The 22,905-nt window shown below is 37.9% G+C and overlaps 1 protein-coding gene across 7 annotated transcripts in view; it reads right to left on the bottom strand.

The window, feature by feature from the left end:
* The window catches only part of ERC2 (ELKS/RAB6-interacting/CAST family member 2), a 915,804-nt gene that overhangs the window by 523,889 nt on the left and 369,010 nt on the right, over positions 1–22,905 (bottom strand). For all 7 annotated transcript variants that reach the window (XM_053219211.1, XM_027039010.2, XM_053219212.1 and 4 more), the window contains one exon: positions 13,992–14,159. In XM_053219211.1, coding sequence (XP_053075186.1) covers positions 13,992–14,159 — 168 coding nt within the window. The remainder of the gene's footprint in view (positions 1–13,991; positions 14,160–22,905) is intronic.

Raw genomic sequence — 22,905 nt, 5'->3', positions numbered from 1 at the left:
TTTATCATGATTGTGAAGGTAGTTATACAACTCTGCACTTTTGTCAAAACCCATAGAAATGTACAACACAAAGAGTGAGTTTTACTGCATGCAAATTTAAAAATCAATTTTAAATGATCTTTATGAAGTAATTCCACTTTCTTTCCAAGTTCTTTGAAAGAGTTGATGGGTCTAGCATTTACATTCAAATTTTTAGATGAAATAATTTTGTTGTGCACCAACAGTGTTGGGCACTTTGTTCACTGAACAAAGACCACTCGAACACCTAGTATGTTGAAAAGAATTGAGACAGAAAGTGAGATGTGAGCTTATCCTCATTCTAAAGATAGGGAAAATGAGGCAGAGAAAATGTAAGTAACTTTGCTTAAGTTTAAAAAGCCCATAAGCTAAGATTCAAAGCCAGGCCTGTCACAGTCCATGTTCTTAACAAATTAATTCTATTGATGCATGCATGTATATGTACATGTATATGTGTATGTATAAACTTTTAAAAACGAAAATAGAGTCATACTGTGGTGGTAAGGGCATGAGAAAACAGGCATCTTCTAATCATTTTCTGTATATACATATCAGAAGCTGTTTATCTCAATCAACAAAATAATTTGAATATCTTTCTGTTATCATTGAATATTCTTCTATAAAAATTTTCTATTGGCAAAATTTCCACATAGAAATATATCATCATTTATTTAGCCACTCCTCTACTTTATAATATTTTCACTGATCAGAAAAAAAACAAAACTAAACTAAAGAACCATGTGATGAATAAGGCTGTGGTTACATCTATGCCTACATCCTTAATTTTTCCTTAGGATGAATTCCCAGGTGAAGAATCAGTAAATGGCAGCTTTGGTCAACTGCCCCACATTTGTCTGTCCCCAGCTACCTCAGATTTTATACCTGCTTCTATCTCTTTCAAAGAATATTCCCCTGTAAGCTCCAATTAAAAGTTGGTAACATGGAATGGCAAAGGATCCTTGCCTCTATTTTCGCCTTTCCACCTGGCCACCCTTGTCTATGCCTCCAGCTACTCACAAATTCACAAACATTCATAATGTGGAGAAAGCCTTGGTTTATATGTATGCTACCCTTCATATATTTTTGTAAGTCAGAGCATCATATGCAACCTAAAAAAATGTAACTTCATATTTTAATACTACAGAAAGAAATATCTCCACCCAAGTCAATAAGTACTATTCATTTGAGTATAGCCTGTTTGCTTAACTTTGCCCCATTCAAACTTTACTCACAAGAACGGTTAGCAGAATGCAGTAGAACTTGGGAAGACCTCACCCTTGGGAACAAATGACTTACTTCCCATTGCACCAAGAGGAATGTCTGAGGCAAATAAATAAAGCCCTGAAAAGAAGTATACCTTGTTCAACCTTATCAAATAATTTGGAATATATTTTTTAAAAATTTCAGTTGGCATGAAGATTGTTGTATGATAGAATTGCTTCCAAGCTATATTCATTTGTGATCTACACCAGAGCTCATCAAACTATATAGCTCATGGGACAAATCTGGTATACAGCCTGTTTTTGTAAATAAAGTTTTATTGGAACACAACCTTCCTATTTGTTTATTTGCTCTGAATCTCACCAGAACTTTGGACAGATTTGTTATTTAATCTATTTTCAATTTTATTCTACATTTCAATTTTCCAGCTAACCCTTATTAATAAGCACCTACCACAGGCCAAGCACTGTGCTTGCTACTAGGACTAAACACATAAGTAATACCCAGTTACTTCCTTTGCTGAACCCAGGGTTTAATAAGGAAAAAGACACAAACATATTAATTATACAATCTGAAATAGTATAATATGAAAACTAATAATGGCTCACTCATATATTTTGAAATAATGCAAATCCCATTACAATTATAACATTTCATCAAAACTCCCATAGTTTCTAAGCTAAGTTGCCAAAGTCATTGGAAACTGCTTTTATTACAGTTACCACCATACCACTTTAGTGGGCCAACACTCCTTGTCAGTATCCTGTGAACTCTACTAATATTTACTTACTTCCGGATTTCTGTAGCAGGTTTGTTACTACTGACAGTTATTTTAATATGTACTTGTATTGGGTTTTCTCTTGCTGTGTAACAAAAGACTGCCAATTTAGTGGCTTGAAACAACTTCCACTTATCAGCTCCCAGTTCTATGGGCCAAAAGTCCAGAAGTCCAGCACTGTCTGGCTGGGGTTTCTGTTCAGGAAATCACAAGAAAGAAATCAGGGTATAAGCCAGAATGAGTATTTCCCCAGAGGCTCTACAGAAATATCCACTTCCAAGCTTACTCTTGTTATTGGCAAAATTTAGCTCTTATGGTCTCAGGATTGAGGTCCCTGCTTCCTTGGTGGATGTTAGCAGGAACCACTCACAGCCCAGGGGCTGTCCCAATTCCTGGCCACATAGCCCCCTCCATCTTCAAGTCAACAGTACAGAATTACTCACATAGTAAGTCCTCCTCATATTTTGAATCTCAGACATTCCTGTTTCTGACTTTAGGACTCAGATTTCATTTATTTTTATTTTTATTTTATTTTTTATGATCATGGAGTACTTTATTGTTTTCCATAGTATAAGGCATTTGTTTTGTAATGTGTTTTTTTCTTTTAAAGAAAAGCAATCATAAGTGAATGCATTGGTAATTATCTATTATCAGAGTGAGACACACTCATCTACAAAATTATTTTCTAACTTCTTCTGAACAAACCACCATTTTAAAGGGCTCATGTGACTAGGTCAAACCCACTCAAAAATCTTTCTTAAAGTCAACTATGCCATATGACATCATATAATAATGGGTTAAATCTATCATATTCACAGTTCTCGGCATTATTCAGAAAATGGACACTAGGGAGGTAGGAAATCTTGGGGGCCATCTTAGAATTCTACCTACCATAACACTCTTGTTAGAATTGTAAATTACTTTTATAAACTATAATTATATCATCCAAGAGCTGATTATGTGTTGGTGTTATTGCTAGTCTCAAAATCAGCAATCTAAAAAGGAGGTATGACACTTTCTTACACCATACACAAAAATAAACTCAAAATGGATGAAAGACCTCAATGTAAGACAGGAAGCCATCAAAAAAAATCCTTGAGGAGAAAGCAGGCAGAAACCTCTTTGATCTTGCCCGCAGCAACTTCTTACTCAACATGTCTCCAGAGGCAAGGGAAACAAAAGCAAAAATGAACTACTGGGACCTCATCGAAATAAAAAACTTCTGCACAGCGAAGGAAACAATCAGCAAAACTAAAAGGCAACCAACAAAATGGGAGAAGATATTTGCAAATGACATATCAGATAAAGGGTTAGTATCCAAAATCTACAAAGAACTTATCAAACTCAACACCCAAATAACAAATAATCCAGTGAAGAAATGGGCAAAAGACATGAATAGACACGTCTCCAAAGAAAACATCCAGATGGCCAACCGACACATGAAAAAATAGCCAAAGTATGGAAAGAGCCCAAACATCCATTTTTGGATAAATGGATAAAGAAAATGTGGTATACATATACAATGGAGTATTACTCAGCAATCAAAAAAGAATGAAATCTTGCCATTTGCAACTACGTGGATGGAACTGGAGGGTATTATGCTAAGTGAAACTAGTCAGTCAGAGAAAGGCAGAAATCATATGACTTCACTCATATGAGTACTTTAAGAGACAAAACAGATGAACATAAGGGAAGGGAAACAAAAATAATATAAAAACAGGGAAGGGGACAAACAGAAGAGACTCTTAAATATGGAGAACAAACTGAGGGTTGCTGGAGGGGTTGTGGGAGGGAGGATGTGCTAAATGGGTAAGGGGCATTAAGGAGTCTACTCCTGAAATCATTGCTTCACTATACGCTAACTAATTTGGATGTAAATTTTAAAAAATAAAAAATAAAGTTACAAAAAAAAGAAAAAGAAAAAGGAGGTATGACAAAAGGACAAAATGTTCTGATGAAGGCCCCAAAGTGCTATACACTATGCCATTAATTTAGAATTCAGCTTCTGTGAAAACAGTCTTTTTAAAGCAGTTACTTCTTTTAGTTTGCAAAAGGTGTAGTATAACCAGGTAAGGATAAAGGAACAACATGGCATGAGACTATAGTATCAGAAAAGTATTAAGGTGCCCATTACCCGCAATGACTGTGGCATTATATGCCCCAAGAACACATCATCCCTAATTTGCAGTTATTCTTATGGGAAACTTAGATACATACTACAAAAGTTGGGAATTATGAACTTCTCTGCACAATACACCACGATAAATGCTAATACAGATATGTGCAAACTCTTCATAACAAAGCAGAATTCATTGCCAAACACAGGATAAGTAAAAAAGACAGACAGAAGACTTTCCTTCCCACATAAATAAGGTTGATTTAAATCAAATGGCCTGGGGAGTATGTGGGAAGAAGGACGGAATCATCTCCAGACTGAAATATGTAAAAGCTCAACCACCTCTAATCCCATATCACAAAACAACAACAGCTGGCAGCTGAGATTGACAGATGTGTCAAGATGCCTGTATCCATTAGGGTAGCAGCCACTGTCAGGATACTGACAGGATAAGCATTTTTATCTTAAATCTTCAAGGGATTTTACAGGTAATTATAAACAAACCTTTAAAAATCCATCATGCTGAAATTGAGTACAGAAAATAAGATCTTAACCCAGAAGCAAATATTTATTTAAAAGAGAATTTGCCTCCTCTGGCTCAGGCTCAGCTTTCTTGTTGAATAAGAATCAGTTCTCAGCATGATCTGGCCCTGAACTGCATTTTGAAATAACACAGATAATCACTCCTGCCACTTGCAAGTCACAAGGGATTGGAAGAGAACATTTATAATATAGAAGTCAAAATGACTCTCAAACCTTAATTATAAAATATATTTAATTGCTAGAAGACACAGAGAATAGAAAAACTTCTAACTGTGAAATCTGTTTCCTAATGGGGCAAGGGAGTGTGGTCCATCTATATTAAATTACTTTTACTTCTTATTCCACCAAATGCACTGTGCTGCCTCTTCCAGCCAAATCTTTGCAAATGGTATTCTCACTGCTTTGACTGGACAACACCTCCTAATCCCTCAGCTCTTGATTTAGTCATCAACTTTTCCAGTGGCCATCTCTACTCTCAATAGGTGAGGAGCCCCTTCTCTGTGCACCATGCACCTGGCTGGCATTGCACACAGCACTTACTGCCCTGTAATTGAATCTTTAGTGTTGTTTTGTTTTTTCTGTGAGTGTGAGCTCATAGAAAGCAGAAATTTTCTTCAATAGACTAGGTATCCCCCAGTGCCTGCAGAGCATCCAGATCATTACAATGCTGAACGTGTTTTGTTGGATGACTGGATGGTACAACGAAAAGGAAGGCAAACTGGGCAGAATAGAGTGATGGCGCCCAAGGCCTCAGATGTCACAGGGGAATGGAAAGAAGAAAAAGGAAAAGTGTCACCAGAGCGCAGGCCCTGTCACTAATTAGCTCTGTGATTCTAAACAAGTCACTTCTTCTCTCAGGACTTCTCAGTCCTGAGTGGAAAGAATGAAAAGACCTGACCAGAAGGGCCCATCAAGTATCTTCCAGGTTTTCTGTTCTCTCATATCTGTCTTTAGGATTGTCCACGCTTCATCAGCATACCTACTTTTACATATCTTTTAAAGTCCGATCACATAGGGTTGTGTCCAATAGAGCCAGGGAGTAGAAAGATGCAGCTAATTGAAGACCGTAACTATAGCTCCTGAATGCATGCATGAATGAATGAGCAGGCTTCTTGAAATCTCTTTAGAAGGTGAACTTTTTAGTTCTTTTGACAACAAAATATCATTTTATGAATATCCTCTCTAAGAGAATGGCAACTTCAAATTTCTTTTTTATTTTTTTTTATTTTTTTTTTTAATTTTTTTTTTTAACGTTTACTTATTTTTGAGACAGAGAGAGACAGAGCATGAGCAGGGGAGGGTCAGAGAGAGAGGGAGACACAGAATCTGAAACGGGCTCCAGGCTCTGAGCTGTCAGCACAGAGCCCGACGCGGGGTCGAACTCACGGACCGTGAGATCATGACCTGAGCTGAAGTCGGCCACTTAACCGACTGAGCCACCCAGGCGCCCCAACTTGAAATTTCTTAATAACACACATGAAAATGGAGGCTGGTGAATTTACTGCTTCATAAAGAAGCTTAGGTTTACCAAAGAAGCCACATCTCTACTCAAGGGATGCAAAGTGACCTTCAAAATATCACTTCATTCTTGCAATGGGATCAATTGGTTAAAATCACCAAGATGATTTTTGCCTAGGTCATCACTAACATTGGGCAAATAATTCCAGCCAAGAATAGGAGCTACACATGCTTGGTGATTATTTGTCCTGTATGATTTCATTAGTACCAGAAACTTTGGCATCAATTTCAAGCCACGATAAAGATACAAAATATTAACTGATGCCAGAACAAAGATGTTCTGCTTAGGCCGAACAACATGCAAACACCAATAACCATACAAACAGAATACACAGAGAGAATCTGCTATATGATGTAGTGGGTTGGGATTTTCTTATATTTTTTAGACTGACGAAGGCACTCTTTGAAAAAAACCTGGCAAGTCACAAACACTACTCTAGACAGTACATTTTAGTTACAAATATTTAAGCAACATATTATTTAAAACTATATTCAGTCCACAATCAATATTTTCACGTCCCAAATAACTAGATAAAATATATGAAAAATATATTAAATGTGAATACAGAAATTAGATTTTCAGCCCCAAAGGGTACTAAAATCAAGTGCATTTTTTTTCAAAAAAAAAAAAAGCCTTAAAGGTCACTTTTCTAAATGACTAGAATGCTGGCATTTAGCCAAAGAAATTTAAACTGGGTGATACCTGCTGGAATATCCATCCCTGTTGGTGTGAATGGTGGATGTGGATGATCCGTTCATCAGTCTAACTAAGATGCTTTATTTCTATTATATATTCCCTATATTACAGCTAACTAGTGCCTCCCTCTAAATTAGTTGATATGATCAGTGTAGTCAAAAGTTTCAATAATTCTAAATAATTTTAATATTTCAAGAGTGATATATATATATATATATATATATATATATATACATACATACACTCCTTAAAAAAAGTTTTTTAATGTTTACTTATTATTGAGAGACAGAGAGACACAGAGCATGAGCAGGGGAGGGGTAGAGAGAGGGGGAGACACAGAATCCGAAGCAGGCTCCAGGCTCTGAGTTGTCAGCACAGAGAGCGACACGGGGCTTGAACTCACAAACTGCAAGACCATGACCTGAGCTGAAGTGGGTGGCCCAACCAACTGAGCCACCCAGGCGCCCCAAGAGTGATGTGTGTGTGTGTGTGTGTGTGTGTGTGTGTGTGTGTATACACACACACACACACACACACACACTCTTTATAAAGTATGGATTCTTACACATCAAAAATATAAAAGAGAAAATAATAGTAATAGTTCAAACATCATATGCACATACACAAGATGTTCATCTCTGTAAACTTCTTATAATGATGCTAGAGAAAAAGTGTAGCTAAAAATGTTAATCACATCAGCTGAGACAATATTCAGAGATAATGGAGAGAACAACGTTATACAAAGTAAAAATCATTTTAAGGAATACTATCTCAAGAGAAAGCCAAGACAAGTCGAATAGGCCATGCATGGGAAGAAGAGGAATCCTATAGACCAGGGCTTGGTCTGGATCATCATTTGCTTTGGAGGGTGGGAAACATCTCCTGTGCATTGCAGGATGTTTAGCAGCACCCCTGGACACTACCCACCAGATGCTTGTAGCAATCCCCTTGCTGTGACAACCAAAACTATCCCCAGACATTGCCAAATGTTCCTGGGGTGGGACGGTTGTAAAGTGTCTCCTGGTCGAGAACCCTGCCTCAGATTCACAGCCACCCTGGTTGCCGCTCCAATCCTTGGACGCCAGCCCAGTTCCTGGCTTCAGATGCAGAGTGAGCCTGCCTACACCGAGGTCAGACCTTAAAGTGAGCATCTCACAGCAAGGTGGAGCAGCTTCCCAGACCATGTCCTCTCGGACCAGGTGAGAAATCTCCCAAATCACAAATACATTGGAACTCATCCAGGCAAGTTGCTTAGATGCCTCAGATCTTATTTTGAGATCTTGGTTCTGTAAGCCAACTACCAAAACAAAGTGAAATTACTATGATAGCAAGCGTGGTGCAATCCTTTGAAAATGAAACAGCAAAACAATCCAGTGGCTTAGAATGGTACATGAAGAATCTCATGGGGGAAAAGTAAAACAAAAGTAAACTGAAGATTATCACAATATTTTTTCTAAATATAGCTTAACATACATATTAACATACATTTTTAACCAGAACTGATGTTGTATTTTATTAACTTAATTGGTTTCCTATTTTTTATCACATTAGTTACCTTATCTCTGTTGGTTGATAATGTATAAATACAGGCATCCTTTTGTGTCAACCTCAGGTAATTTGCTCATAGTAGAGTTAGTAGAGCTCTTAGTAGAGCTCTTAAAGTTAATGATCCCACTTGCCCCATGAGTGAGGCAGGATCACAAAACAGAAAAATATAAGAATAGTGGGGTGTTTAAGAATAGCTCCATCAGTTTCCTACTGGGTAGAGTCTGGACAAGTTACTCAAGTCACACAAGTGTAAACCAGTCTCCTCTTTTAAAAATAGGGATTGTGGTAGCACATATCTGCCATTAGGTTTGTCATAAGGACCCATAACCTAAGGATGCAAAGCCCTTAGCACAATGTCTGGTGTATAGTAAGGGCTCAATGAATAGTAAATAATCCTTTTGTTATAAAAAATTATCATTTGCATGGTCATAATTAAAAATAACCATGAATGATCAATAATTCCATCTTACCACTCTATAGAATACCATGCCTCTAACAATCCAGTAAGTTAGAAGTGAGAACTAGAGGAGGAAGCATTAGTCTCTTTGCAGAGCAAGACAGTATACTTGATAAATGTCACATATTCTTTTTATTAAAAAGGAAAATGAAGCAAGAGTAGTTAAGTGCCCTTACTCAAGCCTTAATCCATTTTTACCTTGTCAGGGTAATGGAACCAAGGCTTGAGGTGTTAGATGTGGGTAGAGCAGAAGTAATTTCCTCATCCGTTTTATTATCCATGGGGTGGTTCCATCTTGCAGCCTACAGAGAACATTCTGTCCTGGGAACAATAAGTGAGTCTAACATTTCACTGGGGCAAAAGACTCCTAATAGCTAACAATATTCTTGGGCCAGGAGTGGATCTCAAAATGATTTCTCTTCTCCCAAGTTCTCATTCATTCAGAATTTGCTGATGTAATTTATTCACCCAATGCATATTGATTGAGGACCATCACCTGCCAAGACTTCTGCAAAAAGCTGGAAGTATCTTGATGATCATGGTTGGGGCACTCAAGGAGATTAGCCATGGGAGGGAAGCCAACACTCACTAAAGGGATGCAGAATTTCAAACTGAGCCAAGAAATGGTTCTTTAAAAGTATAAAACCTCTCCCAGCCTGCAATGTCAGCAAAGACTTCCCAGTGTAAGTGACACAAGGACTGAGTGGAAATCTCAGGTGTAAAGCTTGGAACCACATTTCCCAGATTCCTTTTAGGGCAGGTTTGGTTAGATCCTACCAATGAGAGGCACCTGTGTGAAATTTGGAGCTCTGCCCCAGGACTTTAAATCTCAACCAACAGTGTGATGTAAGGGAAGAGGGAGGAAGGTGAGAGGGCAGCCATCAGCAGAGAAAACACCTGAACAGACACTCCTGGTTATGAGATCATGGCACTCGCTCTTTTCTCTTAGTCTTCTACAGCTGTCCTGACTCGATCATTTCTAATCTTGTTCTACCAGCCAGACATTGGGGCTCTGGATATCCTTGCCATAAACTAACTCCCTTTTGCTCAAGGTAGCAGAATTAGCTTCTGCTGTTTGCATTCATCAAGCAGTTTGTTTCTGGTAATATGCCATGTTGCTCTCCACTGTACTTACATTTAGGATTATGCATGTCTATCTCCCCAACCAGACTATCAGCTTCCTGAGGACTAGAGAATATGTTATATCCCTTTGAGCCTCCAGGACCTAGAGTAGTGACTTACTGACACATAGGAAACACTCAGTAAATGCAAAAATAATATGATTTTGCACATGTTCAAAAAACAGGAGGCTTGCCAATAATAATATAAAAGTGCAACTGGATGTTTAAACACCAGGAAAAAGATCAATTGAGTCAAAAAGTGCTCCATACTTTACATCAACTTTACACCAACATGGAAATCTCCATGTTCTATAATCATCTTCTCAGGTAATTGTTTTTTATTTTTTATTTTTATTAAACTTCATGAAGAAACCCAGTATGCTAATAACCATAGTCCTGTAGGGTCTTTACCTCTGAACTTATCATCATTCAGAATTTTCACCACCACACTTCCAAATTGGTAGAATAAAGCTGCTGAAGTGGGCAGGTCCATAGATGCCACCCCTAGAAGCCAATTCCACTCACACCTCCCTGCCCTTTCCAACCCACAGGGCAATCCATGAAGCCCAGTAGGTAGCTAGTGAACCTGGCTTCCAGAGAAATCACCATCTGTTTTTCTACCCCTAATAAATAAAGTGCCTCTGCTCTATAAAGTGGGACTGAGCCCTAGAATTAAAATGGAGATAGAACTTTTGTCCAATTTAATGACTTTTTAAAAATTTCTTGGGTAGTAGGTTTATGTTGCATGAGCTACATAACAGTCTGAATTTGATCTGGGTCAAATAATGCTACCATGTCCTAAAATCCTGGACATTATACACTTTCCAAATGTACAATGTCATCAAGGTTTTATGACATTTCCTACAAAAACTCAATAGTCAGGTAGCACTTCATCAGTTGAAGTCTGAATTCAGGTATGAGAACAGAATGTTAAGTCTGCAGCTTGAAAACTATACTGCTCCTCTGACTTCAGCATCACAGCCATAAGGGGATGCTCCACTGAACAATTTTCATACATGCACATTTTTGTCCCCCTACTAAAAGAACTCCATATCTGGGAATTATGGAGTGGAGGCAAATTGCAGTAGAACCAAAATCTATACTTGATGACTGCTATGTTCCTACAAAAGCTTGCTCAGAGATATTCTGTCACCTGGGGTTCTCTGTTTCGTCAACTTCACTTCCTTCCTCAAGTAACAAAATGATTAGGGCATCGTGTCCATGCCTGCTGTCCAGACATGTGACCTGTTCACATGGCTTATGGAGGACACGAGATTTCTGAGACTCAGACCTCTGAAGGCAAGGCTGACAGATACGAGGTGCAAGCCTAGCTTCGCCAGGTTAAACATGGCTATGAAAGGAGCATACCCATTTCTATTGGCATCAAAACACAGTGCTGGTTGCCAAAGAGTCTATAAGAAAGAAATATTAAGAAATACTACGTGTCTGACATTGACATAAGTTTATTATTTCTTCCATGCCAACACACCCTAATCCAAAGCTTACGCTGTTCCAATCCAGACCTGCCCTAAAACAGCCAATTAGGCTGAATGTGGTCAAAACTCTGAGTCTTCAGTCCCAAAGACAATGTTTCATTGGCCCATTAGCTTCTGTATTATTTCCACATTTTGACTAGATTTCTGAATTGTGTGTATTACTTCTTTGGGGATTATCTGTCCTTTACATTGCGGGTATATAGAATTCCTGCCCCTTCACTATGTTGCCAGTGGTGTTATTTCCTCCCCAAATGTGTTGGTAAACACTCAGTGAAAAAAAATGTAAAACTGAAGAACCTCTCCCAATACACATGAAATACTTCCTAATCCATTATCTACATGGTTTAAATAAGTGGGATTATGATCACGTTGCCCAAAGAAGTCATAATACACAATTGGCTTTGCTCAAGAACTTCCAAACCAGTTCCAAACCTTTGAGTCTGGCTTATGGAGCAAAGTATAAAATTTCGCAAACTGTGCCCATCAGCACATGTCTTTTGTCACTTATGCATTGAAAGTACCTTCCCAAAATCTTCATTCATAACATTAGTGCCATTTATTCCTCAAGAATAAGAGCACCTAGTCTCAACTCCTGGTAAAACAAGGAATTGTGATGCTCTTCCTTGATTGACGGCTGGTGTCATCATCATAAAACTTGAGGTCCATACGCTAATTCTTTTAATTTGCACTAACCATTGTATTCTACTTTTCCAAAGACAAAAAAAAACAAAAAACAAAACAAACAAACAAACAAAAACAAACTTGCACCTATCTGGGTTGCCTACCTACCATAAGCTTCAGTGTCCTTCAGTTTCCTGGGTTAATACCTATACCTGCCTCAAAGGATTATGATCAAGAGTAAGTAAAGAGTGCACATAACGAGCATAGCAAAATATCCAGCATACAGTGTTCAAAATAAGTTCTATAAATGTTAGCTTTCATCATCATTCACTCCTGGGAATTTTAAGTGAAAAGTTTTCTTTTGAATCCTTAGTACCTACTCTAAGAACTACCACTCTGTCTCTCTGTTAGTCCCATCTGCCCTCAACGGCCTCATTGATTCAAGGGTCCTTGGTCATGTCTTCCAAGATCTCTTCTAAACATCTGTGTCAATCAGTTGGCACTGCAAAGAGGAGATCAAAACACCTGGGCCTTGTCTGTAAAGATTCTGACAGAAATGAATTAATAATATAATCCATCAGATCACCAATACCTTGACAGTGAGGATGGAAGCCACAGGGGATAGGGGTGGCTTCATGGGCATGTGACTTGTGTAACTGCACAGGTCCCCACACTCTGAAGGGCCCCAGACTTGGTTTTATGCTCATTCAGAAATTCTCTTTGAACAATTTTCATTCTGCACAAATTATGTAGGTGGCTGCAACTGGAGATTTTTTTACCAGAATGGTATAAATTGTTTTATGTTTTAAAAGAACTACTCCAGCTTTTGTGTTAAGAAGAGCCTATAGGAAAGGTAAGGGTGAAAGCAGAAAAGACAGCTAGGATGCTGTTGATCAAAACAAGGTGAGAGATGATAGTGGCAAATGACACCAGGAGGAGGGGCCAGTTAGAGTCCATTTGTCTGCAGCTGCAGCTGCAGTAGGGGTGTCCGGCAATATGCCGGTCTGCAGCAGTGTCCCAGCCAGCTGGCTTGTGCTGCCCACTGTCAGTTCCTGCCCAGTTTCCACGCTGGCTGCCTATTAATCTGACAGCCCTATGCCTTTCCAATATATTTTATTTTCTTAAAAGATCAGGTAGTCGTTTTCTCTTCTTGCCTGTTCTTTTCCAGGGGACGGTAGGGGACCCTATGTTCCCCAAACTGTACATAGTAGCAAATGCGAATTTTTTTTAAATATCAGGGTACATTCCCCAAATCTGGATCCCTACATGGAGAAAATGAGCTGCTGACGAAGGAAACAGGAAAGAAGGGCCCTAGCTAGATCAAGCATCTGTGTTAGCCCACTGTAGTCAGAACTTATTATATGTTCTCTGACAGATTGCAATTAAGTAATAGGTGTAAACATTACTCCCCCCACCAAATCCGTATGGGTTCAGTACGGTAAGAGCTACTAAAATTTACATAAATAAAAAATGCATCTAAAATACCTTCAAGACCCACAGAATACATTGTTCAACTCTTGGTAAGGAAAAAGAAAAAATTAACTTTTCAGACATTTTATTATTTTAGACATATATCTAAATTTGTACAATTATCCATATTTAAGCTGGAAACTATAAAAAGAATCATCTCTATTTATTTTTCAGGCAGTCAAACAGAAAATTCATCAGTCCATGCTAAGAATGGCATGACACAACCACCAGTAAGTTAAGTACCAGCATGTTAAAAGTTTATACTTCCTAACCTAAAACTCTAAAAAAAATAATTTCTTCTTTTCCATGTACTCAAAAATTTCTCTGAAATGACAAAACATGGATGATACCAATTCCCAGCCTGAATGGCTTATGTCAACTACTTACCTTCTTCTGAAGAACATTGATTTTTCTTTCCTTCACTTCTAACATATCTTTCATGTCTCGAATCTCTCCAGCCAGTGTCCCTTTCTCTTCTGTGAGGTCCTGCAGCTGTTTTGTTTTTTTATTGAGAAAAGACTCTTTCTCTTCCAGGCGTAATCTCAGTGCATCTACCTGAAGTCAGGAAAAAGAAAGAAGATTGTGGTTTTACACAGTGGTCATCAGTAACCATTAGTCCCGGGGAGGGAACAGGGCAGCAGTGCATCTTCTCAGCACAGCATGGTCAAACCATTGCTCATGGGCACCTCAATGCCATGCATTTTAACAGCCTGTATCCACCTCAAAGTCCTGTCATATGTGTATCTGAACTGTGACACTTTTTTTAATATAAGGTTTATATAAAATAAGGCATTATGAAATAGTAGTATGTCTCCCTGCTGTGAAACCATTAGCTAGAAAACAAAGCACATCACTATTCCATTGCACAGGGAAGGCACAACACTGCTTGTGCTCTGCAACATCCTCCAGGAATATGGAGAACATGATGAGCCATGCCACAGACGTCTGGAAGAAGACAAACATGTAGAGAAACACTCCTGAAGGAGAAAAATACAAGCTGCCAAGAGGAAGGAAATGCTGTGGAGATGACCACTCTCCATTGTTATCAAAGACTGCTTTCCAAATATGTAAGAAAAAAAAAGGCATACAAAAAATACCTATTTCTACCTTAGCTCAAAAATTAGATTATTACAATTCCTGCTTTTCAAATGTCAGTAATAGACATAAGGAAACATAAACATTATTTTTAAACTTAACATTCCAATGACCATATGCAAAAAAGCTTCACATGGATAATGTGAGGTTTGGGGGTGATGGAAAAATTTAATCCTCACCCTCCATACCAGGCATTTGATAGACAGTAGTTACATCAAAAATCAAGTAGTGATGCAAGCACGTTATTTAGAGATATCAAAATAACCAGGCAAAAGGAGCTGAAAACAGGTTGTCTTGGGGAAGGAAAAATGGGGTAGGGGTCTGCTGTATCTGTTCACAAATCTTGTTGAATAGTTTTTTATACTATACTACAGCAAGTAAAATTTGGATAAAAAAAACACAAAAATTAAGGGAAAATGAGGTGAGAATACCATAATAAGCCAAAATAAATAGTTTTGTAAATACTGTCAAGACAGAGAATCAAAAGGCAACTTGGAACACTGGAAAGAGGACACTTCGGTTTTAGGTTGGATTCTGCTTCTATCTAGCTATGAGAATCAGGACAAATAACTCTCACTCCCCCCTCCCCACCCAGCCCTCCAGCCTCAGTTTCCCCATCCATAAAACAAAGAGGTTGGAACCCCCTAAGTATCTGACGTTTTATGATTTTAAAGGCAAGAATCAGTCTTAGGTAGATCAGGGAAGAAATGATGATATTAGAGATTTTAAAAAGTTATCAGAGTAGAATCTCCTTTTCTTACCCCTTTCCAAAAAAGAAGCACCAAAGCTGTGTTTCTAAAGGTCAAAGGTGATGAGAGGTTGGTGAGTAGAGAGTTTCTCCAGTTTCTATCCCAGGGAGGTGGATGAAGCAGGGAGGTCTCCACAAGGGAAGGGGTGAAACAGTGCTTATAAAGCCCTGTTGGCAGAATGACCCTGACCACATTATGAGACAGGATGGACATTCTGTGACTGCACAGGGCAAAAACAGCAGATTCCTTAAATATTTGATAGTTGTGCTTCTTCTTACCTAGGGGCCATGGAAATCTAGCAGCTGGGATGTGAGAGGGATACTCATGTCCTAGGGATCTTCCTTTGACTAAAAGAAAATTCATGCCAGTTGCACTAAAGCTTCAGCATCCCAGATTCTCAAGATTGTTTAAACATCCCAGATTGTTTAAAGTCATCTCTTAATTCCCTTGCCTTTGGAGATGTGTCAAGTAAGAAATTGCTGAGGCTGAGGTCACAGAGGTTTTTTCCTGCTTTCTCCTCTAGGGTTTTGATGGTTTCCTGTTTCACATTCAGGTCCTTTATCCATTTTGAGTTTATTTTTGTGTATGGTGTAAGAAAGGGGAGGGTTGGTGATGGGTACTTAGGAGGGCACCTGTTGGGACGAGCACTGGGTGTTGTATGGAAACCAATTTGATAATACATTTCAAATTAAGAACATAAAATATAAAGTCATGTCCATCTACCAACCCAAAATAACATCAATAGTTCTCTTTGGGTTTTCATCCTATCTGGGAAAAAAAAATGTGATTTTTACTTTATACATAAAGGATGGCATTTGGTAGGTTCTTTGGAAATTGGCAGGACATGTTGAGCACTCCAGATTATAGTAGTGGCTATAAGGGGTTACATTCCATTGAAAAGATTTCCCACAGGCTGACTAGGATTCAGTGTGAATTTGAGAAGAAACTGTGGTCCTATGAGCCCTACATTCTAGCTATCAAACATGGATGGTCTGTATCTGGACTAGAGGAAATGTCTAACATTCAAAACTTTGACGTAAATAAATTACAATTTGGGAGGTAGTAACGGATGCTGGAAAGAGTTTAGAAAAAGAGACTCTGCACTGATGAATAATATGCTTAAAATTTACTGTGCCTTGTCACATGTGTGATCTATCAGTGCCCTGCCTCATCTTCCTGAACCTAGAAGAGACAAAACTCTGGCTGTAAGAATATCTCTCCTCCAAGAATAAAATAGAGAGCAAGGATGGCCATGGTCAGCACACTGCTCACAAACATCCAAATTCTACATGGCAGGAGGGAGCCTGTGCCAGCTAAGGTCTTCTGTTGGGAAGTTTATTTTCCATACACCCAAATGCATTTATTTAGCTTCAAAGGAATTTGAATCACGACCTTCAATCACTCCAGTCTATCCTCATAGCTTTGCAGTCTCCTGGAATCAAGAAACAAGGTTTAAGAGTCTTTTTTTAAAACAAAACTTTGACCTGAACTGTATCCAATTCTCAACCAACATTAGCCCAGTTTGCAGTAAGCAAGTATGACATCATTTCTAAAATCAAATTTTAACTTCCAGATGGTACAAAACCACAAGCAGGCACAAAGGCCTCCTGATGCACAGAAGTTTAAATACAGGGACGATCAGGCAAGAAAGAATACAGTCTATCAAAAATTAGACTATGTACTTCCAAACTGGGTCCCCTTCACAAATATTCTGATTTCACTCAACAGTGTACATCATTTATAAAGGAATCAGAAAAGCCTTGAAGGTTAGATTATATTCCAACATCAGGTAGAGACATAAAAGTTAAAATGTTTGGGAATATGAAATACCTTTCTCTGCCTCTTCACTCAACACCAAATAATTTTCAGGGCCTTAACTCTCTCTCTTAAACTTTGGCAGTTGACTCAATAATAAAACTTGGCAAAGCAAAGAGCACCATCATTTCCCAGAAAAACAAAAGAAAATTAGAACTGTATGATATAGTCAATGCACAAAGACCCATAGGTTGAATTTCCAATTTTTACATATGACTTAACCGCATGGGAAATAGTCACCTAATGTTAAAACTAGGACAATCTTTTCATTTTAGAAGAATTACTCATTTCCTTCTGATCCAGTTGTATGAATATTTGTGTGTGTGTGTGTGTGTGTGTGTGTGTGTGTGTGTTAAGAGCATGTAACATATGAAAATTTAACCTTTTATCTGGCAATATAAAGCATGAAACATTTGTTATCACTTCAGTTCCACTTAATAACTTGAAAGAAAAGGACAATGGCAATAAAATTGGCAAAAATTGCCAAAATCGGAGTTAAATATTATTAATCTTGATGTCAGCACCCAGGAATTATAACCAGTTCCAATGGTGAGGTATGTTTCTATACATAAGCCTCCCGACCTTTCTGCTGTATTTTACATAGGTTTCAGAAACAGTTTCAGTGTTGTGACAAAACACTAAGTGCTACTTGATGTGCCATAAATAATTTTTTAAAATCAAACGGTTCATTTCAATCTTAAAATGACTACAGCAACACTTGAAAAAATAAAAAAAAAAAGAAAGAAAACCCTTGAGAGAGAAAAAGGGTCCACTTGAAAATTTTCACAGATTAAATACTACTTACTTGACAACACTTCAGGAATTGAATAAACATACTATCACAAAGAAAAACTTTAAAAGAAAATGAAACTGGAACACTCACAAAACTCCCAATATGGTTTTATTTCACATTCAAAACTTCGTTTGTTTGTTTTTCCTGATAGTAGACTTGGATTAAGGGTATATTTGAATTTGATTCAACTTGCAATCATTCAAATGGGGGACAGTTTCAAAGTTGCAAGTATGCATAATGTACACAGCCTCCGAAGACACAAACACTAAAAATAACCTAAAGCTTGCTGTGTTAGTAAGTACTAGTTCTCACTCACAATCCAATTCTCCTGTCCTTCCTGAATACAGGGAAGGTCTCCCTTCCCAGCCCCTTGCAGGAATGTGGGTCTGTGTGTTTTATTCATGAAATGTAAACAGGAGTGACATATGTCAGTTCCCATCCATGCCACCCCCACACTCTTTCCCTTCCTCAGAGATCTTGAAGGCTACATTTTCCAGATAGTGGAGTTACAAGATGGCAACCCCCCCATAAATCAGTATTCTCAGATGACCACGAGAAGCAGGGTCACTCTCCATGTTCTGCTGCTCCAATTCTCAACCCTCAACATGGGTTGGACTTACAATATGATGTGTCGAACCACTCTGAAATTATTATAACTTCAACTGGTTTTGCTAGGGAATGGGCACCTTAAAACTAGAAAGGTTTGCTGGTCTTAGAGATTGCTATAAACCTAAAAGAAAAAGGACCAAAATTCTTCCCTCTACTCCTTCTATGTGTTGGACCTCAAAATCTACTTTCCCCTATTCTTTCACCCCAAATCCAGAGAAGGGGAAAAAATAATGGAGAGCCAAGGACAGAGCTAAATGGAGCAAGTAGCAGAACCCTGGGGAGTGGACACTGAGGTCAAAGGTCAAGATCTTGGGAGCAGAAAGAAAGATTGAAGAGGAAGAGCCCCCTTAAGCCCAGTGGCTTGAACTTCCATCTGTACAGACAAGTGGCCCAAGTGGACAACTGTTTTGCAAAAGTCTCTGCACTGCAAATATATATGTTCAAGTAACTTACGGTAATGGCCATGGACTTACCCACAGGCCTTCCAAATGTCAGGAATACAACAAAGGTGTTAGAAGCAAAATGAGGATAATAACAATACCTCCTTCATCAAGTTATTTGAGGATTAAATTAAATAACATGTAATGCACTTAGCACAATGCCTGGCACCTAGAAATACTCAATAAATCTTTGCTATTGTTATTATATTTTACTATTCTGCTTTCTACAATTTCTAACCCAGTGATTTATATACTGTAGGAATGCAATAAAGGTTGCTAATCAGCAGCCCTAGGAAAAGTAGAGACTCAGCAAATAGGATTCTGTGCTCCAGCATGTACCAAGGTGTTACATTGTCTGTCATTTACTTTAAAATATTCCAGCATACACTGTACGATATGTGTATGTGTGGAGGGGTCTATGGCTGGGTGGGTGGAGGGGTGTATTTCCCAACTGGGAATGAATTCTCCAGGGGTAGTTAATTAGCCTATGAAAGACTTTAATTAAAAGCTGACATGCCAGAGTCAGCTACCAAAAGTGCCGAGATATTCTTTATATTTGATGAACACCTGAAATTTGGTCAATTAACATAATTGATGTGAGGAGTGATTTTCCCTTGGAGATGTGAGTGGTGTTTGAGATGTGTGGATTGGTTAGAAATGCTGCCCAAGTACTCCTACTCTTCCAGGAACAAAATTTAAGATGCTGTGTCCAATGGAGAAATGATGTAAGTCACATCTGTAACTTTAAACTTTCTAGTAGCCATGTAAAAACAAGGAAAAATAAACAGATAAAATCACTTTCAATAATATGTTTAATTTGACCCACTATATCCAAAACATTATTTAAACTGTAACCAATACGAAAGACATTAATGAGGTATTATACATTCTTTTTTTTTTTTCTTTAAAATCCAACATCTATTTTACCCTTTCAGCATATCTCAATTAGGACTAGCCACATTTCAGGTGCTCAATAGCCACATACAGTTCATAGCCACTATATTGGACAGTGCAGGACTATGAATCTAGTAAGCCCAAAAGTTTCAACCCTTAGATTTCAATCTCTGTTGCATATAAATGCTTCAGGGAGGATTCTGGCCCAACAGCAAGCAAGGCTGGCTGAGCTCTGCCCAGAAAATATCATCACATTGACCTAGCTAGTATAAACCCCTTTTGGCCTCAAAAGGACAGAGAGCTAGAACTTGAAGGAGCACTCTGAGAAGCTTGTGATGTACTACCAGAAGGCAAAGTCATGGGGTAGGAATCCTATAGCCTTCCTTTCTCTAACCATCAGAGGTTATTGATCTTTACCAAAGAGAACCACATAAAGGTCAATGACCTAACTGGCTTGGTGATTCTATTGGCATAGTTTTTTGCAGTTTTGTTAAAAAGAATTCAGAATAATCATTTCTTTTTAAAAAATCTTTCACACTAATCCCTAATTATAGCAAAATCCGCCTTTAAGAAAAAAAAAATGTCCTTCAGCAGCCGCACTATCAAACACCAGCAATATAGATGAGGGTGTGTCCATCTCTTCTCCTATGCTTGGTCAGGTTATGCCCTTCTACTCTTGGATTTCCACAGCTATTTTTATTTCAGATTTCTTCTTTCTATAGGAGCTTTTTAAAAATCTACACTAACTAGAATTACTTATTCATTCATTTAACAAATATAGAGAAGTGATTTTGTGTCAGGCACTGTTCTATGTTAGAGATACAACCTTTTAACAAGACCATCAGGTCTGTGGCTTATTGAACCACATATTTGTGAAGTTGGGGGTAAGGTAGAGCAAACAAGTTATTACATCAATATAATTAGTAAACACAATTTTTAGGGTAAGTGGAAAGTAGTACAAATATAAAATCTAAAAGCTTATGTAAAATCTTTATAAAAAAATGGAATAACAAAAGGCTATTTTGTGGGTATTTGTGTTTATTGGTGAAAATGTTTATGTGTGTATTTGTATGTATACAAAATAATAAAATTAATGATTTAATAAATATCAGTATTGTAAATCAAACCTGGGCAGGCAGTTTGGTATTCAGTAAAATGGTTTATTTAACCAATAGCTATGCTTTACTGTGCAATCTTGGAACACCAAATGGTCTTCACTGATCTTTAAATAAGTTGTGCTTTATACCTGTTCCACTACTTTCAAGATAATTTTGGATTTTAATAAATCTGGGTCTTTAAAAAAAGCCTTGTGATACTAATAAGTTATGAACAGATGAGGTATTTTCTCTTTTAAAAACTTATTTTCCAGCTTTGTCCATTAAAAAGGCTTAGAAAAAGTGACTGCCTCCATAGCAATAAGCACTCACCCAAAATGCCTAGACTGTGGTCTCTAAAAACTATATCTCACTAAAAGAAATCAGTTTCATTGTAGAAATGATTAATTTTATATCTGTGGCAAGGAACATACAAAGTGAATATAGAATAGTTTATTGAATCAGAAAGCAAGGAAACTACTACAGATTAAATAGCCTTTTTATTGGCCAAGGATGGGACAATTGGATGACTGGTCGTATAAACAAACATCAGGGGGCAGGAGCAGAGTCTGGGGCTAGGCAGGGAGCTACACTAGTCAACCAATCAACCAGAGAGATAATAGCTGCCACAACAAGGATGGAGATGTGATGGAGAGGAAGACTGTGGCTGTGCTTGAGACATATTTTGAGATACAATCAAGAGGCAGCTGGCAGAACTGAGGGTTTGCATGTAGAGGGATGAAAGGAAGGAAAGAATCCAAAATAACTCCTGGGCTACTGGCTGGAGCAACTCTTTAAATAATGCAATTACTGCATCTGCAGGGAAAGACTGGGAAGTCTCAGATTTGGGGGGCAGAAAATCAAGAGGCTGGGATTAGGTTCTACATAGTTTGAGATGCAAGGAAACATCTAAAGGTAAATGACTATATAACTTGGAAGACCCTGAGACAATAGAACATGACTTGTAGTCTAACGTACATGTAGATGAGCAGTCCTGTACTTATGTCAACATTCCTCTAGAAAACATGTACTGTACATTTACAGATTAACTCCTACTTAGATGCAGCTGAGACCAAGTTAATAAACACTTACAAAGAGATGACATCTATATAGTTGAAAACCAAGAGAAAACCCTTTCCTAAAAAGATCTCTGGGTGGCTTTTTTTTCTGAGTTTTATTTATAAGGTCTCTCTTCTCCACACAGTCATGAGTATCAAGAGACTTGATCATTTCTATTATGCCTCTAAGTTCTTCAAGGCGACTAGCTAATGTCAATGATGTATTATTCTCCTATTGATCACTGCAGTCAGTAGATTAATACTCCCTGGGGGGAAAAAAGGGGGTGGGGGGAGGCCTATATGATCCACTTCTATGGGCTGGCTTTCCTTTAGCAACCAAAAGCTTATACATTTGACCAAGGAAAAAACCTAGATTGTATTTTAAGATATTTAGATAGCACAAAATGAAACAATAATGGTTGTATTATAAAGTGCTTCATATTTTAAACTATACCTTTCTCTTAAATTATAAGTATGTTCCCTTATACAATTTCAACTCAAAAAATAAAATTCAGGGATATTTAGTATTGCATAACCACATGCTGTGCTTATAAAAGTTAAGTTACAATCACCAGCTTGTTAATAACACAGTTGAGATTTTCAGGTTGTAAAGATGCATTTTGTCTTACCTACCTGTCAAAAAATTATACCCAAGACCTACATGCCACCTACTTGAAGAAAACAATGCTCAGTTAAGAGTGCTTCATATCACCTACATGGAAGAATTCATATCATATGTGGGTTAATAATCCAG

This window comes from Acinonyx jubatus, chromosome A2, assembly GCF_027475565.1.
Source record: "Acinonyx jubatus isolate Ajub_Pintada_27869175 chromosome A2, VMU_Ajub_asm_v1.0, whole genome shotgun sequence".
In the NCBI taxonomy this organism is placed as follows: domain Eukaryota; kingdom Metazoa; phylum Chordata; class Mammalia; order Carnivora; family Felidae; genus Acinonyx; species Acinonyx jubatus.
This window is presented reverse-complemented; position numbering and strand designations above follow the sequence as displayed.